General features: G+C 38.7%; 1 protein-coding gene across 1 annotated transcript; it reads right to left on the bottom strand.

The window, feature by feature from the left end:
• Positions 1-1,372: 1,372 nt before the first annotated feature.
• On the bottom strand, positions 1,373-23,870 carry LOC117299197 (WD repeat-containing and planar cell polarity effector protein fritz homolog). Its single transcript, XM_033782659.1, has 26 exons — positions 23,783-23,870; positions 22,360-22,490; positions 22,196-22,240; positions 21,750-21,791; positions 21,053-21,123; positions 20,123-20,182; positions 19,478-19,598; positions 18,624-18,760; positions 17,502-17,576; positions 16,155-16,261; positions 14,693-14,755; positions 13,837-13,939; positions 12,870-12,906; positions 12,696-12,766; positions 11,783-11,833; positions 10,618-10,689; positions 10,215-10,306; positions 9,412-9,510; positions 8,549-8,654; positions 7,984-8,098; positions 7,359-7,546; positions 6,837-6,936; positions 6,236-6,341; positions 5,358-5,498; positions 4,274-4,383; positions 1,373-2,586 (listed from the first exon to the last, which is right to left on the bottom strand). The coding sequence occupies exons 2-26, from the start codon at positions 22,418-22,420 to the stop codon at positions 2,453-2,455; spliced, it is 2,307 nt and encodes a 768-aa protein (XP_033638550.1). The 5' UTR covers positions 22,421-22,490; positions 23,783-23,870; the 3' UTR covers positions 1,373-2,452.
• Between the last annotated feature and the right edge of the window lie 3 nt (positions 23,871-23,873).

Here is a 23,873-nt window from a genome sequence, read left to right on the forward strand (position 1 = left end):
TTCTATGCAGTGCATATCATAATAGGCCTATTGAAAACCACATATTTGTTATGAATTAAAGGCTCAGTGGACACCACTGGTAATTGTCAAAGACACCACTGGTGTATCCATTATGCAAAATAACAAACCTGTGTACTCTCTTAATGTAAAAGAGTGAAAAACCACTCGTTTTGTCCGCCATACCACTCTTGCAAAGAGCCATATGGTGGACAACTCTTTTTAGAGTGAAAGATCTGTGTTTTAACTTGCTTTAAAGTGAAGTTCGTTCCAACTTCACCAAAACAGAGTGACTAGATTGACTTCCACTCTCAAATGAGCGACATTGATGACACCACTCGGGCAAGAGAGTGAAATGTTCACTCTTTCACATTTAAAGAGTGATTTTGTACTCAATTGGAGTAAATTTGTACTCAATTGGTCATCGAAGTTGCAAGAGACTAATGAAAGAATGAAAAACACCCTTGTGGCAAAGGTTGTGTGCTAAGATTCCTTGAATTCGAGGCTGAGGTCAATTACAATATTTTAGTGAGAAATTGCTTCTCTCTCAAAGCAGTCTCCATTGCTGGTTACCAAGTAAGTTTTTACTCAACCTGGCAAGTAGTTACACACATGGTGTTACCGCATACCAAATATATGTATAGATACCTCATCATGCAATGCCTCAAAACACATAAAAGTTGTTATACTAACAACTATTTTGAGTAATTACCAATAGTGTCCAGTGCCTTTAACAGTAACAGAGAAACCTGTGTACACCATACTCTACCCCACCCCTTTCCAATCCAATCTTCTGAGAAGATTACCATAATATACAGACATATGAGACGTGGGTAGATTAACAAGTTGTCTCATGATAAACAAAGTCTTAATTTCTTAATTTTAATTGCAGTCGTTTTTACTTTCCAGTAATAAACCTTTTGCATTGACGTAATAATGTTGGAAGCAATCTGAGATGCCCTTTGGGTGTGTAAAGCGGCGATAAAAAAAAAACAATTATTATTATTATTATTAATTTCACACAGTTTTGATCATACAAAACTTTGCACATCAATTGCTTAAAGGCAGTGGACACTGTTGGTAATTGTCAAAGACTAGCCTTCACAGTTGGTGTATCTCAACATGTGCATAAAATAACAAACTTGTGAAAATTTTAGCTCAATCGGTCATCAAAGTTGCGAGATAATAATGAAAGAAAAAAAAACACCCTTGTCACACGAAGTTGTGTGCGTTTAGATGGTTGATTTCGAGACCTCAAGTTCTAAACCTGAGGTCTCAAAATCAAATTCGTGGAAAATTACTTCTTTCTCGAAAACTATGGCACTTCAGAGGCAGCCGTTTCTCACATTGTTTTAAACCATCAACCTCTCCCCATTACTCGTCGTCACCAAGAAAGGTTTTATGCTAATAAATATTTTGAGTAATTACCAATAGTGTCCACTGCCTTTAAATACCTTTCACCGGTTATGTCCTTCCACCACGCACATGACGCCCTGTTCATTTGGGTCTCAAGCTTTCCTGAAACAATCTCTGAACTAAACAGTGGAGTGTGCAGCGACCTTGTCCAAGGGACATCTGTCCGCTAGAGATTCTGTCCCCCACAATTGGAAGTAAACGTGGGATAAAGGAAGATGATCAAAAGAGGGCGCTATCAGAAGTAGTTTGTACACTATACGCCATGGGGGGGGGGGAGACAGGATCTCGTGCCAAACCACAAACCAAATTGTTTCCAATTACATCAACCATCTCTACAGACTTTTATCTTGGTGCAGCCATCTAGAAATTTCCCCATCGATATCAACGATAACCATTCCGAGGCTGGAAGAACAAAACAGTCTGGTTCATGACCAAGATGGAGGCAGCATGGTAAAGGTCGATACCCTCGCAGGTACTATTTACTCCTGATGAGAAGCATTATACCCTTGATTCAATCCCATATTTTGAAAACTCAACCATCAAATCTTAACTTCTTTAAGCTCGGCATAGACACTAAACATAAAATGTATACAATATGAAATGCTTTAACTATGATTTTATGTACATTTAGTAAAAAGTGGGGAGCTGTGCCGAAGTGACAATTCTTTTAGAAAAATGATTTTAAACATAGATATTATTCTTTTGATACAAATACTCCACTGACCGATGGAGTGAATGAGGGGCTTACAGGCATGTACCTGGCCTCAGCCAATTGGTTAGCTTTAGGCAGGCAGAGGAGTGAGCTCCATCATCAAAAGGGTCGCAATGAGTCTGTCATGTTCCTCAGGCCTACGTTGCTATAAAGACCAACCAACACATTTGAGAGAAATAAAAAAATACTGTTCTCAGTCTTTCAGTTGTTTTGGACGAAGAGAATTCTAAACATTTGAATGTCACTGAGTTACTGTGTCTACAAAACCGAGAAGGACATTTTGCAGGAAAGGTGTTGCTCTGAAAATGAAGATCTAAGAGAGCAGCCTCAGACCATCCCAAAATGGATGACTTTCACTGTCTTCGCTTTGCCCGCTCCTCCTCTGTCTCCTCCTTCAGCTACCTCTTCTTCCTCGGTCCTTCTCCTCGATAAATCCTCACCTTTCTGGCTATCAGGAGTATCTGTATGACGGAAAAGAAAGCCGTAAAAAGGGAAGTATATTACAAGGGTTACGTCTCTATCTTATGCTCCGACATCCCTATGTTCCGACAGACTTTGTGTATTTTCCTAATCCTAACCCTAACCCTTACCCTGACCCTACACTTATAAAAATCCCAGGTCAAAATGTTGACCATTCTTCAGGGTCAAATACTTTTGACCCTTTTCCAAGCTGCAAATAGAACGACCCAACACTATGGGTCATTTTGATCTGGAAAGGGTCAGACCAAATAGAACCCAGAATCTGGTTCAGATGTGACACTTGCGTCCTTGAGCAATATACTTTACTATAGTTGCTTCTCTTCACCCAGGGATATAAATGGGTACCTGCGAGGGTAGAGGTTGATATTGTGAATGAAAAAGCCTTGGAGTCTATGGCAGCTTGGGGCTGTAAGTTAAATGACCAGGGGACTAATGATAAACGCGTTGATACCATTGTGAAGTAAGCTGTATAAGACTTTGTTACTATTATGATTGGCCAAAGCCTTTAAAAAAATCAGTTGGGACTACAAATTCCGAGATGATCCCTGCAGATTTTTGTTTCCCCAAGTCGCCTTGAGCAAACGGAATACTCTGGCGGTGTCGTAATTTCAACCAGGCAGTGTAAAAGCAGTCAATTATTTAGAGTTCTTATTGGCAGGGCTGCGGGAGTTACGAAAGAGAAACCAATTACAGAAGTAAAACAAATGCTGACAAAATAGAATTCCTTGAATTCTACAAAATAGAATTCAGTAAAAACAAAAACAGGTGTAGGTAATTACTTTCCTCTAATGATGCAATTAATGAGGTGCCATAAACTTCAATGATTTGTTAATTACTTGCATTTGAGGCTGTAGCCAGCAGCATTCTTAAAGGCACTGGACACCTTCGGTAATTGTCAAAGACCAGTGGTCTCACTTGGTATATCTCAACAAATGCAAAAAATAAATAAATTGAATATAATTGAGAGAGATTAAAACACCCGTCGCACAAGTTGTGTGCTTTCAGATGCCTCGATTTCGAGATCTTATCTGAGGGCTTGAATTCAATTCAAATATTTTAGTGAGAAAATACTTTTTTCTCAAAATCTACGTTACTTCAGAGCGGGCAGTTTCACACAATGATTTATACTATCAAAAACTCTCCATTTCTCATAAAACCAAGTAAGTTTTCATGCTAACAATTATTTTGAGTAAATACCAATAGTGTCCTGAGTGTCTTTAACATGGACAACCACTGATAATCACTGCATAATTTGATTATCACTAACTCCCTGGGGTGCTTTACTAATATTCATTAGGGATGAGAGTCAATGATGACCAAAGGTCTGAAACTATGATTCATATTTTAAAAGGCATGTTACAACTAGCATTTTCGCCTTTTTGTAACTCCCAGAGTTAAAAATTTCAAGGAGTTTTTGAATGGGAAGAGTGTACTAGAGAGATAAATCACAGGGCATGATTTCCTTTTTAAAATATGTGGGGAAAATGTTGCCGAATTTTTGTTATATTTCTGTTGTGTTCCTTTGCCGACTATATATTTCAGATTGATACATCTAGATTGACTGTGGTTAAGTCTAGCCAACTCTTCATGTGTACCCCCCTCCCCACCCACACATTTGTTCATAAAAGTTTCCCAGACAGTTTTCCAAATTGATGAGAGAATTCTTACTTTGTCGTTCCCAGCCGAAGGGATTATCTGTCAGCACCTTCGTGTAGACCTCCCCAGGGATACTGGCTAGATCCTGAGCTGGGTCCAGATGAACGTCTTCCAAATCAGAACTAGGAAACCAAGACAAAGATCAGAACTAGAATTAGCAATTAGTTTTTTAAGAAGCAGAAAGATCAAAAGCAATTTCAATATGCAAATTGATTGGCTTATCTTGTTTGGGCAATAGGTCCATGTAAATTAATGTTTTTATGTTCTTTAAATGTCAATAGTTTGAATGTTTTTATGCTGATGCATTTATTGCTCCTTTTTAAGACTCCTTCAACTAAACGTTCATTTTAGGGATACTTTTCCACCTTTTGAGGTGTGGTTTTCAATATTGCCTGGTCCAGTTTGTTCAGTTAATAATACATGTCATCTTAATACTCTTTGGATTATTTCATATTTATGTTTGATGGTGTTTTAAATGTGTACAACACATTGAAATCCAGTCGTGGATTTAAGGCACTTTCACTTTATCAGCATATTTTTAAACCATAGTGGGGGTCAAGTTCAGGGACCCGTCCGATAAGGATAACTATTGCACATTCCCCACAGGAAACAAGGTTGGTGTCTAGTATCTACCAGGAGTTGTCCACATTGTTCAAATATGATTGGTTTTTATTTTTGCAGAGTGCACCCACTGTCTAAGATGCTAATTTGGGAGTCAAATTGCACACTTGTGTGAACGTTGTACCCCCTAAAAATTGCGCTGCACTGTATAAAAGACCTAGAATTTCATCTTCAAAAGATTTTATTTTTCTTTATCCCATGTTTGGTTATCTTTGAAAAACAAAGCCATTTTCATTTTGCGAAGGGCACTTCCATTGGAAGTCTATGAGAAAGTTTTGAAGGGGCATCAAGGCCAAGACCAGAACAACAAAGTCCATGTCCTCCATGGATTGTGGACATTGAGTCCCTGAATGGCACGACCCAAGATCATTGTAATGATGACATCAGGTAAAAAGGTTCAATAGGTAGTTCCTCAGTTAACACACAACAAAGTAAATCTGGTTGATAAGGGGCGGGTTCATTTTACAAGACTTACCCCAGCCCATACGCAACATCTATTTGACCTTCAGCCTGGTACCAAGCCTCCTTCTCAACATGTCTACCTGCTCTAAGTATCTCTGAAGAGTCACCAGTTGCGGAGTTGGGCTTTTCAGTCCGACTGGATAAACCGTCAGTTCTAAGAAGGAACAACCATTCAGTCATTTTCGTTTTAACTGTTTGTTTTTTACTTCAACACAAAAAAAGCATTCACAAAGATTTAATTTTTTCTTCACTTTATCCATTGCACAAATTGCTGCCACCGTGCTATAAACATGCAGACCCTCAAGCATGCAAGCTCCTACTTAAAATTCACTTAAAATTCTATTTTTTTCAAGGAGCGACTTCAAAACTTGATGAATACATCCTATACAGCGATCAAGTGCTTCCAATGAAGCAGATTCTTTTACATCAATGCTTTCCCAGCTCAGGAGGTTTTTGATGGCTTTTCCTTGCTTTCTGCATTCAACTTTGTAGTTGAACAGACAAGGAACCTCATGCAAGTACCCCATCAGGCACAGAGGTCAAAGGTCAGACATCAAGGTTGATTTCACGATCTGAATGGGCATTTTCACCTGGAAAATCTGCTGTATCTAAAACAAAATCTCAATTGATGATTATTCTGGATGGCCCTTTAAGGGTAAAGCCGGGTTCATACTTCCTGCGAATGCTAATGCGAAACACATTTTGACGTCACAAATTCGCAACAAATAATTTGCATCAGTTGAAATGTGTTTGACTCATGCGAAACATTTGGTGAAAACATGGTTGTGAAGTCAAAACTTGTATCACGTTCACATTCGCAGGAAGTATACACCGGGCTTATTGAAAGTATCCCTCCCTCTTGCCCTTCCCAGCTCCCCTTGATCCTCGTACCTGTCTGTTCCTGTCGGTGATTGGTCGTCTTCATTACTCACGCTGCTGTAAGAATCACTGGAGAAATCATCCTCATCTATGGAATCGCTCAGCGAGTCATAATTGTCTGGAAGAGAAAAACAGACCGATCTATCAAAGGCACTGGACACTATTGGCAATTACTCAAAATAATTGCGCTGTAATCCTACCGCGACCAACGCTGTAAAATGCTATGCAAACGTAGCAACATATAAGTCCAGGTGGGCGTGCACAATAGAATTACAACAAAGCAAGGCACGGTATTTTTCCGCATGGCAGCGAAAGAAAAAGTCCAATGAGAACGGAGCTTAATACTAGCCACACCTAAACGCAAAAAGGCACTCTGCTTATCCTGTTGAAAATCAAACAATGAGCGATTTGATATATCCCAATAGGCCTTTTTGAGGTATGGCGGACGTGATAGGAGTGTACTGTTTGGGTTTGAGTACATACACACAAATTTACCCAAACCTTATAGTGTTGTAGCATTATGTCCGCCAGATCTCAAAAAGGTTTATGGATGTTATAAAGCGCGAATAACAACCTAGTATTATTAACGTTAACTGCATAAGTGCGATCTTACCTGACTCTGACGGCATTTCTTGCTCTATCTCATCAGCTTTCTGTTTAGCAACCGTTGCAAGGGCCATTTCACCTTTGTCCAATGCAAGATAATGAATGTCCTGTCAAGACAACCGGAGGTACAAACCAATATCAGATTTGAATGCTAGTCTACCTTAACTTGAAACAGGTTTACTGATGATCCTTTGATCGCATGTTCCACCAGTGTGTCTGACCTAGTTCCACCTATCAGAGTTTTCAAGCCCAAAACCAGAATTTCTGCTCCTCTCATCGCCCATACACTCCTAAACTGCTGAGATCTAAAACAAGGAGCCATTCCAACATCTTTATTCCACTTTGCATCTTTTTGGAACTCCTTGCCTGGTGCATGTTTCCCTTTATCCTACCATCTAGACTGTCATTTCCTGAATCAATTCCGACCTTCAGCTCCCCTGAGTTCTTTCCAATTTAAATAGTTCTTCTTTTTAAACTTAATGTTAGCAACTCACTATGAGTAACAAGACAAATGTATTGCATTTCTCACCATGAACAGGTCTCTTGAGTGGAGGTCCACGGCCAGCAGGAATGCCTTCTCAAACCTCTGATATCTCAAGAGGTGATGGAAGAATCTTCTCGCCAGGCGGCTGATGGGGTCACGGTAATCCACAACAATTACTTCGGAGAGGGGTCTCAGAGGGGCGTAGAAACTGCCCAAACTAGCCTCCAAAGCAGCTGTCAATAAGTAAACACGGCAAACTGTTATTTACTCAAAATTACTTAAAGGGAAGGTATACGTTTGGTAATCACTCTTTAAATTATTGGCAATAAAAACTTTTAGTTGGAAGCCAACAGCAGCTTTTGGTAGAATAAAGCATTCTGAGAGGAGTAATGATTTCAAACTCTGGTGTTTCTGATCAGCAGATTGTGGGTTCGAGTCCCAGTCATGAAACCTGTGTCCTTGAGCAAGACACTTAACCATGATGCTTTGTCCTTCAGATGGGACATAAAGCCGTCGGTCATGTGTGTTGTGTAAGGCATGTAAAAGAAGCCAGTGCACTTATCAAAAAAGAGAAGGGGTTCACTTTTCTGAGAGTCCTTAGCTTCACATCAACCAGAATAAATGAGATGAAACAAAATCAAATGAACTGACCAACATGTGATTTACCTACCTTCTCGGTCTGGGTTTAGAGGTACTTTTAAGAGATAATTAACGATGGAGGTTAAGCAGGTATAACAACTCCCACTGTCTGTATTCCAATTCATTACATTCAGAAGGTTAACGGCCTGTGCAGAAAACATGACAAGAATAAAACAATTGTGATATAATAATGTGTTTTTTTTAAAGGACTCTTTTGTAGCCCCATATGCAAGGCAGCCTCAAAGCACTTACATAAAAGTTACACGGTCCAATGATGATGATAGTAGAAAACATCCCTTGATATATTTCTGTGTGAAATGTCTTATTTGAAGAGAAATAAATTATCTAATTTTGAGTTTGGAGTTTATCATTTATTTAGCGTTTTATTCGTTTTTGTTTGGCATCAATGCAATGCAAAATTTGTAATCGGTTTTTCACCATTCTCTCGTGACCCAGATGGCCGATCGATCTCAAACTTCTACAGATTTGCCAGTTTATGTTATGATGGATTACATTAAGTGCATACACTGCCAGCAACTTTTTTGTTAGCAAAAACCATTTCTGTAATGTGCCTTTAAGCTTGACATTTTAATTACCTCATTGATTTGTTGATGATGTAAGTACTGTTGAATCAATTCCTGAGGCCCTAGCTGCCCTCTGCTCAACACACCTAGATGCAACTGTAGTATGGTTACTGGCCCACTGAAAGCAGACAGAAAAACATTACCCTTTTGAAATCAACACTTAAAGTGGGCAGGACTTTAATTATGCATACTCACATGTTTAAAGGCACTAGACACTATAAGATAACAGTGAGCAATGGGGAGCTATTGATAGTATAACAACAGAGAAAACCCTCTGAGGTTTTAACGTAAATTTTGAATAATTTTTCACTCCAATTTTAAAAGACTTGAAGACACTAGGAGCCTGGCTTGTACAGCAGATTGCTAAACCTTTCCAACGTAGAATAGCTCCCGGGCTGCCCGGGCGCTATTCTAATTGTCATGCGCATTTACCATGTGCGGGATTACTCGGGTGTGGCTTGGTAAATAGCAAAAATAGCACCTGGCACGTGATGATGAACGAACCAATGAGAACTCAACTCTCAGTCATGAATATGTATGAGGTATAGTAAACAAATATTGACTGCCTCAAGTGCTATGGTTAAAACTACAACTCGCACACGTAAAATTTGTACGTGCGTTTCAAATACACAGATGCACAACTGATTGGGTTCGAGGTGGGAAAAAAGACATCTGGGTACTGCACGCCATGTGATAGTCGTCAGACTATCACACGGCAAATGATGCACTATCAAACGGCCGCCGATTCTAGTAAAACTAAGACATGTCATGTGACGCGCTCTAAACTAATGTAAAAGCAGAATATTTGTAAGGGGTGTTATAATAGTGATTTTAAACAACAGTGTTTTTGAATCTTGATGTTTAATTCTACTCACCCATCCAAAATGAGGAAAAGAGAGTCTTGTGCATCGGCAATACAGTCAGAAAAATTGGAGGAACGGCTCCATTGCAATGTACCAATAGTGACTGGGGACCTTCAAAATAGATGGAAGATATACAAAAACTTTAAAGACACTGGACACTTTTGGCAATTGTCAAAGACCAGTCTTCTCACTTGGTGTATCTCAACATCTGAACAAAATAGCAAACCTGTAAAAATTTGAGCTCAATTGGTCGTCGAAGTTGCGAGATAATAATGGAAGAAAAAACACCTTTGTCACACGAAGTTGTGTGCTTTCTGATGTTGAATTTGAGACTTCAGCTGTCCATTGCCTTTAAAGGTACTAGACACTATTGGTAATTACTCAAAATAATTGTTAGCATTGGTAATGAGCAATGGAGAACTGTACAAAACGTTGTGAGAATCGGGAGACTTTAGTGAATCAATGTTAGACATGACAGAAACACTGTTTTTTAAAGGCACTGGACATTATTGGTAATTACTCAAAATAATTGTTAGCATAAAAACTACTTTTTTAAGAAAGAAGTAATTTCTCATTAAAATATTTGATTTGAATTCGAGACCTCAGCTGAAGTTTCAAATTCAAGCATCTGAAAGCACACAACTTCGTGTGACAAGGGTGTTTTTTCTTCAATTATTCTCTCGCAACTTCTACGATCAGTTGACTTCAAATTTTCACAGGTTTGTTATTTTATGCATACGTTGAGAAGACTTTTCTTTGACAATTACCAAACGTGTCCAGTGCCTTTAAGGTTAATCTCGTAAAGCTACACACACCTGAAATATTTAGAGACTTGAAATGTTGGTAGACTCCGGCAGTTCTCTCCAACAGTCAGTAGATTGAGAGGATTCAAGGCCATGTCAAAACACTAAAATAAAATGTAAAAAATATACTTAAAAATAAAATGCTTGATTATTTCACTCATCCATTAACAATCATAGGGTGCATTCTATTCGCTTCCTCTGTTCTTTTCAGAACCACCCCAACTCATTAGAGATACATGTAGTCATCACATGGTGTTACCGCAAACCTTTCTATATCGTATTTCCGCCATGCAAAGTTTCAAATCCTACTTAGCTTCCCCGTGTCGACCCCGGTGTGATCATAAAAATTATATATTTAAAGTCTTAAAAACGCTTTCCTCTTTTTTAATTTAGAGACCACACAGACTTCACGTACCTGAATTTCCGCCTTGGTGCCAGACACAAAGACAAGAGAGCCTTCTGGGTGCCATGTGATAAGAGACGGCATCTACAGTAAAGAGATATTCACATGGCGTTACAGCAAACCTCTCTTAGTTACAGTAGAATTAGAACCTGACTGAATCACTCATCTCTAACCTTTAGAGTTATATATAGAGTTATATATAAAAAACTAGAGGGCACACTGGCCTATATACACGGCCCAGCATGCGCACAAAAACAGCATCGCATAACGTGTGTTTACGCGGCCCGGTGTGCGGCGTTTTTGTAAGTTGACAAATTAGCATCGCTAAGCGTTATAAACACAAACTCCAACGTGTACTTCATATTCAACGCGCATACAGAGTGGCGCGCGCGTGTCTCATTGCGGTCCAGTCGCGTTTGTGCAAGCAGCATCACCAGTGCACCCTCTAGTTCTTATATAATAACTTAACCATGGTGCGGCCATCTTGCTTTTTTTCAACATTGGACCCAATAGACCTTTCCATTGTTGATAAACAAAGTGCGCTAGTTGGCATGGCTGGCCAAATAGTAGTAAAACAATCAATCAAGTTTTACAAAAAATTGTCACCAAATTCAATTTTTCTCTGTAAAAATTCATGATGTGTTTGTGCCTGTGTGAAGTGTAATAATCTGTTTTTGATATGCATTAATGGCTTTCCATAGTTTTCCAACCACGTTTGGCAAAATCTTGGGCTTTGACTTTGCAATAGGTGAGGTCTATGTAACCATGGAGGTAGAATGATGTAACCAAACTGAGACTGAGAGGAAAATATAGTCTGGTTCCTTCTATGATATAGATGTAGTAACAGAACTGCCATTGTTACTGATGAATGCAAAGTACCAGATCTGGTACGTCAAGGAGAAAACGGAGGCAATCAGTGATAAAGTAGTCTTATATCGTGCACAAATCCACAAATAAGGTGCTCAAATACCCATGAACATTGTCTTAGAGCCCTCTAAAATGTTCCAATAGAACTTAACAATTTCCTCCCCTATACCAAGTAAAAAATGCATTGGTGCTCTTGGGCTTTCAAAAACAAACCATCAGGCCTGGGGTACCCAAAACTTTGATATGTTTTAATGCCTTTGTCTAGATTATAAATGCTTCCCTAAATATTGCAACTGAAACCCCATCTTACCAAATCTGACTGCACAATTTGAGTCACGCGTTTGCTCTCATCATAAAGCACCTACAAAAAGAAACACAAGAATTGATATTGATTTGAGGTTGAACAAAGAAAAATCAACTACAGTGGGATTTAAAGCCATTGGACACCTTCTGAACGGAACAAAAATTAAAAGTTCACAGATTTACAAATAACTTACAGGGTTTACAGAAGGTAATAGTGAAAGACTTCCCTTGAAATATTATTCCATGAAATGCCTTACTTTTTGAGAAAACATTAAAACAATTATCAATTCTCGATATCGAGAATAATGGATTTATTTTAAACACATGTCATGACACGGCGAAACATGCGGAAACAAGGTTGGGTTTTCCCATTATTTTCTCCAGACTCCGATGACTGACTGAGCCTAAATTTGCACAGGTTTGTCATTTTATATATAAGTTGTGATACACGAAGTGTGGGCCTTTGGACAATACTGTTTACCGATGTTGTGCGATTGGTTTAAACCAACAACCTAAAGAATATCGTGCCAGCACTCTACCAACTGAGCTTTCTAGCCCTATGTTGGCGGTGTCCCTATTTTGTCAATATTTTTGTTCAGGGGTGCCAGTCAAAAGCTATAAAACCATAAGCAAGGGGTCACACCCAAATTTGCAATGCAACATTGGAACTACAGCCAAGTTATCACCTTAAGGGGATGCAACTTTTGATTTCAGCTATCAAAAAGAAAACCACAAGGGAAACTAACCAGGGAATTTTTTTTAATGATTTGGGTTAAAAAATAATATTAAAAAATTTAAGAATGAAAAGCCACAAAAACAAAATTATTTGTATTTTGTTTAAGAGAAGTCACCTTTAAAGGAATGAGAAATTGAAATAGTAAAAAATAAATATAGTTCCAGTGATCAGAAAATGTACTTACCAATTTGCCGTCGGAGCAACCCAGAATCAGTTTGTCTTCACAGTGATTTCGACCATGAGTGACAACTTTAGCTAAAGTAACAAATTGAATTGTAAAATTCTAGTTAAGTGACCAATTTCATAACGATAAATGAGAATATGTTTGCTTTTTACTGACAGATTCACATTATATTACCTTTCAATGGAATTGTGGTTACAGTGGCTCTTTGAATCTGAAAGACAATAATAAATAAGAATTTGTTTTTATTAGACAACTATCATCCACTGCAGGGCTTCAAATAAGGTAATAAGAAAGTGGCGACAAGGTCTTAAACGGATGTTTAAATCCGGCATGAGCAAGGTTGTGTGATAAAGGAACGAGTCGAATGGCAAGGACCCATGACACACAACCAAATCAGTTGAGTCCATTTTAATGGAAAGTTTACCAGGAGTCCTACTGCTAACATATGATAGGTTTCATTTTGGTTTTTACCTCTAAACATGTACACCGATGTGTGTTAGCACTGAAGTACTCAGTTATTTCCCTGTGATTTCTTTTCACAGAGCAAGGGGAAGTTCTGAGTATACAGTGCTACCACACATTGGTGTATGTGGGTTAAACCAAAATGAATATTCTTTCCCGAAATTTTTACATATGAAAGGTTTGTGAACGATAGTATGAAATCAGCTACTATGCATCAAAATTTGCAGTGCAAAGAGAACTTTCACTATAAAGCAAACCTTGGCTACAATATCTACTGCAGAACGAATACCCTATTGCACATTAATGACCGGAGTAAACAAATGTGAATGAATTCATCCGTGGCAAATATGTTTGGTACTACTCTTAAAATTAATGGCAATAAAAACTTGTGGTTATCGACCCACAGCAGCTTTTTGATAGTATTTTCAGAAACATTTCCGTTCACAGGTAATGTGGTAATGGAAAAAGGATCTGAGAACTGTTACTGTCGGCAACGCTTCTTAGAATGTGTACTCCTTATAGGGATTATTTTTCCTTTGTAGTAATTTTCGCAAAATCTCAAAAAAGCAACAACCTTTTTGGATGAACATTTCACAGGTTAGTTCATATACGACTAAAACATTTGAACGGTGCCAAAACCAAATATATACTTTGTCTTTAGGACACATTTTGTACTTACCCTCATCTTAGAGCACTCATAGATGCAGGTATCTACGTTGTAATCACCCGATGAAGATGAGGAAACTTCCTCCAAGGTGTAAATGTGTCTTGGCTGAATCAAACTAAAGACAACACCGCACTCACTCCATTAAAAACTTGAATTGGTATAACATTGTATTCACACAACCTAAAACTTGCTTTCACACAACCTAAAAATGCAGCCCAAAAACATTTTTTAAGTCAGTATTAATAATTAATAATAGGGAGATTGATTCATTTTAATTGGTCAAGAGGAGATGGCACTGTTGACCAAGGAGGTTAAGATGATTGCGTGGAGCATGCAAATCTCTAGGCCCAATTTAAGTTGTTAGGTCGAATATTTGGCTCGCGCTGGTTTGGAAGTTCCATGCGATAGTTTTAAGCTTAAGCATGCAAATGAAAGGAGCGACTTGACCCTCAACAAAGATTGAAATAAAAGTAAATGTAGAGTCTAAGGGTACCGTGGCTATGTTGTCAGATTTGTTTCTATAAATGTTAAGGCCTTTAAATGTTGTTAACAAGATACTTATGAATGGGAATAAAAGAGTTTTTACTCGGTTTAAAACCTTGCAGGGTTATGGCCAGGTGAGAAAAGGACCTCGCATTGGTCCTTTATTCGCATGGCCACAGCCCAGCTGGTTTTAAAGAGCCATTTAAGACCTTGTAACACTATTTCATCAAAATATTAATAACAAAGCAAGGGGGTTAAACTGAATGCCCCATGTATTACCAAATCCTTTGACTTGCCCAAATATTAGAGAGACAAGAAGTATGCATTGAAGAGCAAACGATATGAGTCAATATTTGTTCATAATCTTAAAGATAATATTCTGTACCTAAATGAAACGCTGAGAGGCTCATACTCGGTGCTAACAAAACACAGCTCTTCTAGCTTCGACCTGTTAACAAAATAATAGAAAGTAAAGTTGAACTATTTATCATTTTCTATTTTGTATGATTGACTCTGCTTTGGACCGAAGACCAGTACTGACGTGTACCAATATATTCCAAGATAACTACGAACTACTGAGTCGCTTATGTGTGGTGAAGAGGTTTTCAACTAGTGGTTTAAACCAGCGCCGAGGCCTGGACTTGATAATTTTACCGAGACGAAGTCGAGGTAAATTATCAAGAACCAGGCCTCGGCGGGTTTAAACCACTAGTTGAAAACCGATTCAACACACTTTGATTCCCATTCATAAATACCTTTTTGGTAAAAAAACATGAACACTTTTTGGTCAAAAGGTAAAATAAATGCAAAAATTATAATTATTCAATGATTTCTTTCAACAAAACACCCCTTCAGCTATGAAATGGTTAGGCCCTCGGCCCAATCGGATAAACAACTCCTTAAAAGGGAATGATGTGGGCGTACCGCGTATCGCGTGATCTGGCACAACTGTCCCGGTCGTTGCTCTCGACTTATAGGAATGAAGAAACTGTCTTATACGCACAGGTGCAAGCGCGCGTGTCACGCCCATGTTGTAACACTTTTTACTGGTGCTATATCATCGGTTCAAACAACACCTCGTGATGCCTTTTTGACCAATCAGAATGGATAAACTGTCTTAAGTATGTATGAATGCCGTTTAAAAACAATGGACACTTTTGGTAACTGTCAAAGATCAGTCGCCTCACTTGGTTTATCTTAACAAATGCATAAAATAACAAACCTGTAAAAATTTGAGCTCAATCGGTCGTTGAAGTTGCGATATAATAGTGAAAGAAAAAACACCCTTGTCACACAAAGTTGTGTGCTTTCAAATGCTTGATTTTGAGACCTCAAATTCTTAATCTGAGGTCTCAAAATCAAATTCGTGGAAAACTACTTCTTTCTCGAAAACTGCGTTACTTCAGAGGGAGCTGTTTCTCACAATGTTTTAAACTATCAACATCTCTCCATTACTCTTTACCAAGTAATGCTTTATCCTAATAATTATTTTGAGTAATTACCAAGTGTCCACTGCCTTTAAAGTTGTACTTATTCCTAGGGTTACATACTTGTAGAAGAAAGGTGAGGACAAATCAATGCACCCTATAACTAAGATGGACATGTCTATACGCAGTACTTGTTATAGCATTTTAGCCACTTTTTGCAGTATACATGTAAGACCTAAATATTTACAAAGCACCATATAAAGGTTTACAAGGTTCTGTGGTGCAATCTTCAGCCAACACCCAAATATTTAGACTTGGATAAGAATGGCATGTCGGGCACCAACCTGCTTGCCTTTGCAAGATGTTTCCATCAAACTCAATAGATTCTGATGGGTTCAGTGTAGTAAAGATCTAACTCACCCATTGACTCCATACAGGAAAAGGTTTGCCCTCTCTTTATCACTAGTCATTGGTGACCATGGCCACGCTGATGTATCATCTCGACCTATGCTATACCACACTAAAACCTAGGTACACAAAAACAATCAAAACAAACTTAGGCTTGGTGACCTTAAAACACATGAACAGTATTCCACAAGTACAAAAAAAAGTTTGACGATCGGCGTTTTCCTGTTTGAGATGTGGGTGAAACAAGGTCGGCAATTAAATATGTAAACTGCTGAAACAAGGCTTATCAAAGATTTTCAAACAAAACTAATTTTAATGGAAAGTTCAAATATTAAACTTCAATTTTTGTATAGGTTCTGACTATTTCATATCTATACCTTAGGATATCAAAAGTAAGGATTAAATCAGGCAGTATAATAAAAATACAAAAAAATGTCGACGAATAAAATGCATTTTCGGACAGTAAGTCGGAACAGCTAACTAGAGATGCAGTGTTTGTGACATTACATTGGTGACCAAGGCCACACTGATGTGCCATCTTGTCCCATTCTATGCTCCGTGTAAACAAATCTAATATGAGGTCGTTCAGACACAGTACTAAAGTTGGTTTAACTCATGGTTTAAGTCGATCGAGTTCAACTCAGTGTGTCTGAACGGTTCTAAAGTTAGTCCGAATCGAGTTCAACCCACAAAAGATAAACCGTCCAGGGAGGGGGTTTATCTTTAGACCGCTTCGGTTTTTAACTTTTAACACTGTGTGTGGACAGAATAAAAAATACCACATCCAGTTTAACTCACAACAGACGACCCATTGACCTCCGTAATCATTATGTAAACACACGGTGACCAATGAACAGGCCAATAAACAGGATGTTAGAGTAACGGGGTCGCGCTTGCTTTGACCTCTTAAAACCAAAGATAAACCATATCGGGTTTAACTCAGTGCTGTCTGAACGCAAGGGTTTTTTATTTGTATGATCACCCCCTGCTGCTCGTAGAAGTTAAACTGGTTCGGGTTTAACTTAGTACGCTGAACATACCCTATGTTGGCACGTACTTTTGTGTGTTCGTCCGGGCTACTCTAGGCGGGATGTTTTTGCACTGACATGACTTAATTAAGCTTTACAATTTGCAATAGAAGAACTGGAAGATACGATTAGATTAGATTAAATCAGATCAGATTAGATTAGATGTTAGATTAGATTAGAATTGTTTATTAGCCTATGATAAAAAACAACCACAGGAATTTTGAGTATTAGTATCACATCATAAAAACCTGTAGTTATCCTCAAATACGATATAATAAATAAAAAAACAAGAGAAGGGTTGGATTCCAAACAAACTCTGAATTCTACTTACCCATTCCTGGTTGACGTTAACCGATAGCTTCCTGTCACGTTTCATCTTCATACCAGACAGGTCTGTATGTGTCACCTGCAGTTAAGAACAACGAAGACATCAAAATAATCAAGATACTCAAACGCCTCAAAGTAACCCACGACACCCATGGCAAATGCTGTGGTGCCCTGCGCTTTTGCTTTGGTGCCCTTTGCAAGGTTTCAATACTAATTTACATTTTCCTAATAGTCGTGCCCCTTGCCAGAGGAAAACTGCTGTGTCCCTTAATAATAATAATAATAATAATAGTAATAATAATAAAAGATAGTTTTTATATATAGCGCTTTACACGCCCGAAGGCGACCCAAAGCGTTTCACACTAAAAAGTCCTGTACCCAGGGGTCTCATCCTTCTGTCAGCCGACTGAATGGGCAACTTCCGATCAAAAAAACTTCCGATCAGGACAATTTCTGGTCAGGCTGTGATAATAATAATAATAATAACAATAATAATAATAATCCGTTTTTACATAGCGCTTTTCACACCCGAAGGGCGTCCCAAAGCGTTTCACATTATTACCCCTAGCCACTGGGCCTTAAATCACTCCTTAAACCATCTCAGCTCCCTGGTGGGGAGTATGCAGTCTGTGCAACAATAATGTGCGCTACTCGGCTAAAACAATCAGAAGAACCATCTCTGCCCTCACAGGTACCCATCTACCCCTGGGTGGAGAGAAGCAATTATAGTCAAGTGTCTTACTTAGGGACACAAGTGACCGGGATAGCACCAAACTCAAAGCAGCAGCACTGTAAAGACAGGCTGTCGGGGGAACGGAACCAGTGGTTCAAGCGGGGCACAATTTGAGGAGACCATGAGCAAATGCCTATGTCTAAGACCCAGTTATTAGTTAGCGGTGCATTGAAGAGTGCTAAAAGTTCTTACTATTTCACCAATAGGCGTGTTAGTTTTACAGATTATGAGACCCCTTTCATGGGCATTACAAATTGAAAACAATTTAATACAATTTAAAATGTTTTACATTTGAAAAGTACAGATAGTTCTATACATTTAAATGGTTCCAAGTGTTGGATCAACTTGTTGGCAAATCTTAACAATCATGACAGAGCAACAACAATACCATACCTTAGGATCGTAGGTGGAAATCTTGTCTATTTTCTTTGAAAAGTCTTGTCCCGAGTTGGGCCTCTTGGTGAAGAAAGCAAACCCAAGTTTTGGTTTGTCTGGGAAGGTGCAGACAATGAAAGACTCTGTAACGACAGCTGGTTTTCAAGAGAGGGTAATCAAAACATTCATCACTCAAAAGACCAATTCATAATTTTTAATCTAATGCAATATGGACATGACCCTGCGAATGCGAAACAAATTTTTGCAACGAAATATTTCGGAAAAGTTGATTTGTGCTCAACTTCTGCAATATATTGGCAGCGAAAATGGAGCTGTGATGTCAAAATTTGTATCGCATTCACATTTGCAGGAAGTTTGAACCGGGCTTTTATCAATGACATCATCATGACGCCATCTTAAAGGGCTAAGGGCTTTGTCAAACGAGACAACTTTTGAAGACAACTTGGAGGCAACCAACTGCAGTGCCAGCTACAGGACCACATTGTCCTACAATCCACGAGAAAAATAGGTTAATATTGTAATGTTTATGGCTTTTCTTGGAGATTGCCTGGAACTGGTTGGCTAAAAGTTGCCTTGAGTGACATGGCCCTAACACAGATGAAAAAATGGAAACGCATGTTTGACATTAAGCTGAGGGCGCCCTACACAAATTACGTTATCTGCATAAGGTCTAGAGACTGTGCAAGTCAAGCATCTATTCAAACATTGGGACCAGTTAAATGCACAACTTTTTTTTCCCTTCATGCATTAAAGCAATGTGTGTGGGACCAAGTTGTAAAAAAAATCCAATGTGCACAACCATTGCACGGTTTATTGTCAGAGAACAAATTCTGTGAATTTTTTTTCTGTACCATTATTGATCGTCTCCGAGCAGAATTTGCCTTGAAGAGATCTGTCAATTAGGATTCGCTCAACATCACCGCTGTGAGCAGACACTTGGAAAGACAGTAGGATACAATTACTCAGCATCACCTGGATAGAGGCAAAAGGGCAAACAGTTTTAAAATAGATATTATCAAAAACTATCGCAGGAAGTTGTAACGTTGGACTCACAAAATCATGAAAAACTATAGTTATGTAAACATTCAATACAACTACAACAACAATTACATACAATCAGTACAATAAAAAAACATACCTGAAATTATCATTATTACTATTATCATTATTATCTGTTAACAAGAGTGCTTACTACGTGAACCAGAAACACCAAGGTTAACCCCTTCTCTTCCACGATAAGTGTTCTGAGTTCTTTTACATGCACTACCAAACCTAGTTCAAATGATCAACCGTTCATTGTCCCATTCAAATTGGAAAAAGCAATTATGGCAAAGGATCTTGCTCAATAACACAAGTGTCACAACCGGGGTCAATATTAGCAAACGTGGGGTTACTTTCAAAATCATTCCCCCAAACTTTTCATCAGGAGCCGACGCCACCACTTGTTTGTTCCAACTGGAACAAATCCTTCGACAATAAGAATGAGTTATTTTTACCTGAAGTTGTCTTCTTGACTTCCATCTTGTGAAGACGACCTGGTTGGCAGCCAACAAATCCTACGAGATGCAAACGATGTTTTAAAAAAATGCAATTATTAAGAATTTCAGCTGTTCAAAAACATGACATTTTAGAAACTTTGGAGTCACTGAAGGTAACATTTTCACAAATCTCATGGATTATGGTTAACCAACAAGTAGCAGGAAGACAATGGGCTCAATGTGTTTGCTATGTGCTTCTCAAACTTGTTGGAGCCAAACGGGATGAGATGGGCATAGCCTATGGTGGAGTTACACTTAAGTCAGGGTGCTAGTAGGATAGTGAAGAAGAGAATACTGCTTGGTACCACTCATGTGAGTGGTATAAACCATGCCTATGATCTTTCACTTTTCTAGGTAAACAGACAGATTTTGCCTTCTCCAATCTCCCACCAGATATTCTCCTTTTCAGTCTGCCTCATTCAGAAACTGAATTCCTTGTTCTCACTCTTCCCACATTTGATTTTGATTATTCTGTTTCCAACTTTTTGTGGTCAAACCAGTCACTTTCCATCCCACTCACTGTTAGTGTCTCCGTATTCATCATTGACCGTTGGTTTTTTTCTGAGTGCTTTCTGCCTCTCTGTCTTTTTCACTTGACTGCCTATGTTACACTTATATACCTGTTGATGTGTGTTGTGATGCCATTTAGCCTTCAAAAAAGGCTCCGACTCTGCTAGGGCCAAAACATCAGGCCATTACTTATTTTTTGCATTTATACCAAAGGTCCTTTTGGTTGGAAAGCAGTTTGCAACAGGTAATTCTGTTTACTCTAAACAGACAGATAGACAGACGATTCGTAAACAAAAACGTCACAACCATTAGATTCAAGCAAACTTTTTCCTCAGAGAAATAAAATAAATTTATGAGTGACAATGATTACTGGCTCACCTCAGTTTCCTTCAGAAGATCTCTCAACTTGTCCGGCCGTCTGTTCTTGGGCATCCATAACAAGTCTCTACCTGCAAAGAACAAATAAAAACACATTACCACTTGATCATGATTAGCCTCTGATCATAAGTTTTTGTATACACATAGTGAACAACGTTAGGAATTAGATCCAGCCACTGACAGGAAGATGGAGCTTGGGTCTACAATGTATTTAGTTCAATTTTCAGCATTTAAATGCACTGGACACAATTGGTAATTGTCATTATTCTCACTTGGTGTATCCCCACATATGTGTACAAAACAAACCTGTGAAAAATTGGGCTAAATTGATCAAGAGAACAATGAAAGAAAAACCACCCCTTGTTGCATCACTTTGTGAGCTTTCAGATGCATAATAAAAGGCTTCAGATGAAGTATTTTAACATTTGAGTGAGTAATTACCTCTTTCTCAAAAACTAAGTTACTTCCGAGGGAGCTGTTTCTCACAATGTTTTATACTATCAACAGCTCTTCATTGCTCGTTACCAAGTAAGTTTTTATGCTAACAATTATTTTGAGTAGCTAACAATTATTTTGAGTAACTGCCAATAGTGTCCACTGCCTTTAAAAAGTGGCCAATCTACATGAATCACGATGCATGTGACGGTGTGATGCTGCCTGATATGAAAATGTATGAAGTAATTTACTGTTAACTTACTTTCTGAATACTGCTGCTTCTGGTCTAGATATCCCGAAACAACTGCAAAGGAGAGAGGAGAAATCTTTTTAGAAACCTCAAAGTTAAAAGAATAGAGTGTCCTTACCTGCAAGAGGTGAGTTTTTAGGCTCAAACTATTTTTATGACTTGAATTGTTGTCTTTGAAATCTATCCACCCCAGAAACGAGCTCTATGTACATGTAGCTAGGACTCCATATCTGTGCACGGCACAGAGGAAGAGTCCTAAAGATGGCTAGTCGGTAGAATTAGCAGGATAAAGTTAATAGCATTAAAGATAGAAGCTCATATCAAAAAGTTGTTTCAAGTTGTTTCAAGAATATATCAAACGTTGTTGCGTTCAGCACAGTGCTCATTATTATAGGTACCTACAAGTGCACACTTACGATCTGCCTATGTACCAAGGTATTTTGGGTTCAGCAACTTACCTGTTTCTCCTTTATCGTGATACGTGTGACAACCGACATCAATGTCTGAAAGAAAACCACATTTTGAAAAGATTTGCAGGTTAATAGTAATGTCAATACATAAATTTCAGTCAGTCAATCTCTTCGTTCCTTTGTTAGTATTATGATCACTTTTGCCTTCTCACCTCGAATTGTAATCGATGATTTCAGAGACCAGATGTGAAGTTCCACCATGCAGTTCGCCATCACATCACAGTTCTGAATGCTAGCCTGGAACCATCATGCGGTATACTAGACAGGCAATCTAGGTTAAGGCCTAAAAAGTACACAAACAATATATTAATCTTTTTTAAAGTAAACAAAATAGCTACTGACTCTGAGCTAGTAACACAGTTGTCTGACGGGTGAGCAGACAATCCTCATTGAGTTGTCTCAACCGTCGCATTGTCCAAACTGTCAAGTTGTCCAATCAACAAGTTGTCTGGTATTCTATTTCAAGCTTTTCTAATTCTTCAAAATGCCATTCAAAGTCAAAGTAGGCCTAGTATAGTTGTGTTCATCATGAACCTCCACCCTGCAGACAACTCTCAATTGGGATGGGAGAATGGAGGTTTATGATCGTAAAAATAGGGCCTACTAATCAAAACAAGGTGATGTAAAAAAGTAAAAACTGTAAGGCTATGGACTACCTCTGGATTATATTTCATGGTAATTCAAAGGTCAACCAGCAAAAGTCGTCAAAGGCGAGCTCTCGATCGGTGTTTTCGCGGTCAAGTTCACATTTCATTCGGCTGGTCATCTCACCACCTAGCAAGCTCACCACCAACAAAGCTGCCCCCTGCAAAGTCACCCCTAACCGGCTTGCCCCGAGTTATTACAAAGTCGCCCCCTGACAATGACGCTCCCAAACAATGTCGCCCACTAGCAAAGTCGCCCCTGACAATATCGCCCCCAGCCAATGTTGCCCCCAAGCAAAGTCGCCCCAGAAAATAATTAAGGATTCTTTTGGTAAAAATGGCTTAATTATTGCATTGGTTTAGGTTAGGGTTAGGGTTATATGGTTAAGGTTAGGGCTAGGGTTAGGGTTAGGGTTAGGGTTAGGGTTAGGGGGTTAGGGCTAGGGTTAGGGTTAGGGTTAGGGTTAGGGCTATAGGGTTAGGGTTAATGTTTTAACTATATTTTTTTATAGGGTTAGGGCTATAGGGTTAGGGTTAATGTTTTAACTATATTTTTTTACCGTAAAGTATTGTAGCGTCATTGTTTGGGGGCGACATTGCCAGGGGGCGACTTTGTTTCAACCCGGGGCAAGCCAGGTAGGGGGCGACTTTGTTGGGACGAGCTTGTCAGGTGGCGAGCTGACCAGCATTGTTACATTCATATGCCTTGCCTTTGACCTTGTCAAAACACAAAATGTTGTGTGTCTATTTGGAAAAGTTTCCGTATGGCGCCACCACTTTTTCATTCGAAATAAAATAATATAGTATCTACTGATTGATATATCCCTTTTTGTAAAAATGAGTGAAAAAGTGGTGGCGCCATACGGAAAGTTATCCAAGTTTTAGCCCTAACTGAACAAGACGTTTGAAAGTTGAATAAAAATAATATTACCGAACATAAGTATAAAACCAGCTCTTTCCGAAAGCAGCCCTGCTTGAAATCGACATCCACTCCCTGCACTCACGTCGCCAATATAAACATT

The sequence above is a fragment of the Asterias rubens genome, chromosome 1 (genome assembly GCF_902459465.1).
Source record: "Asterias rubens chromosome 1, eAstRub1.3, whole genome shotgun sequence".
NCBI classification, from domain to species: domain Eukaryota; kingdom Metazoa; phylum Echinodermata; class Asteroidea; order Forcipulatida; family Asteriidae; genus Asterias; species Asterias rubens.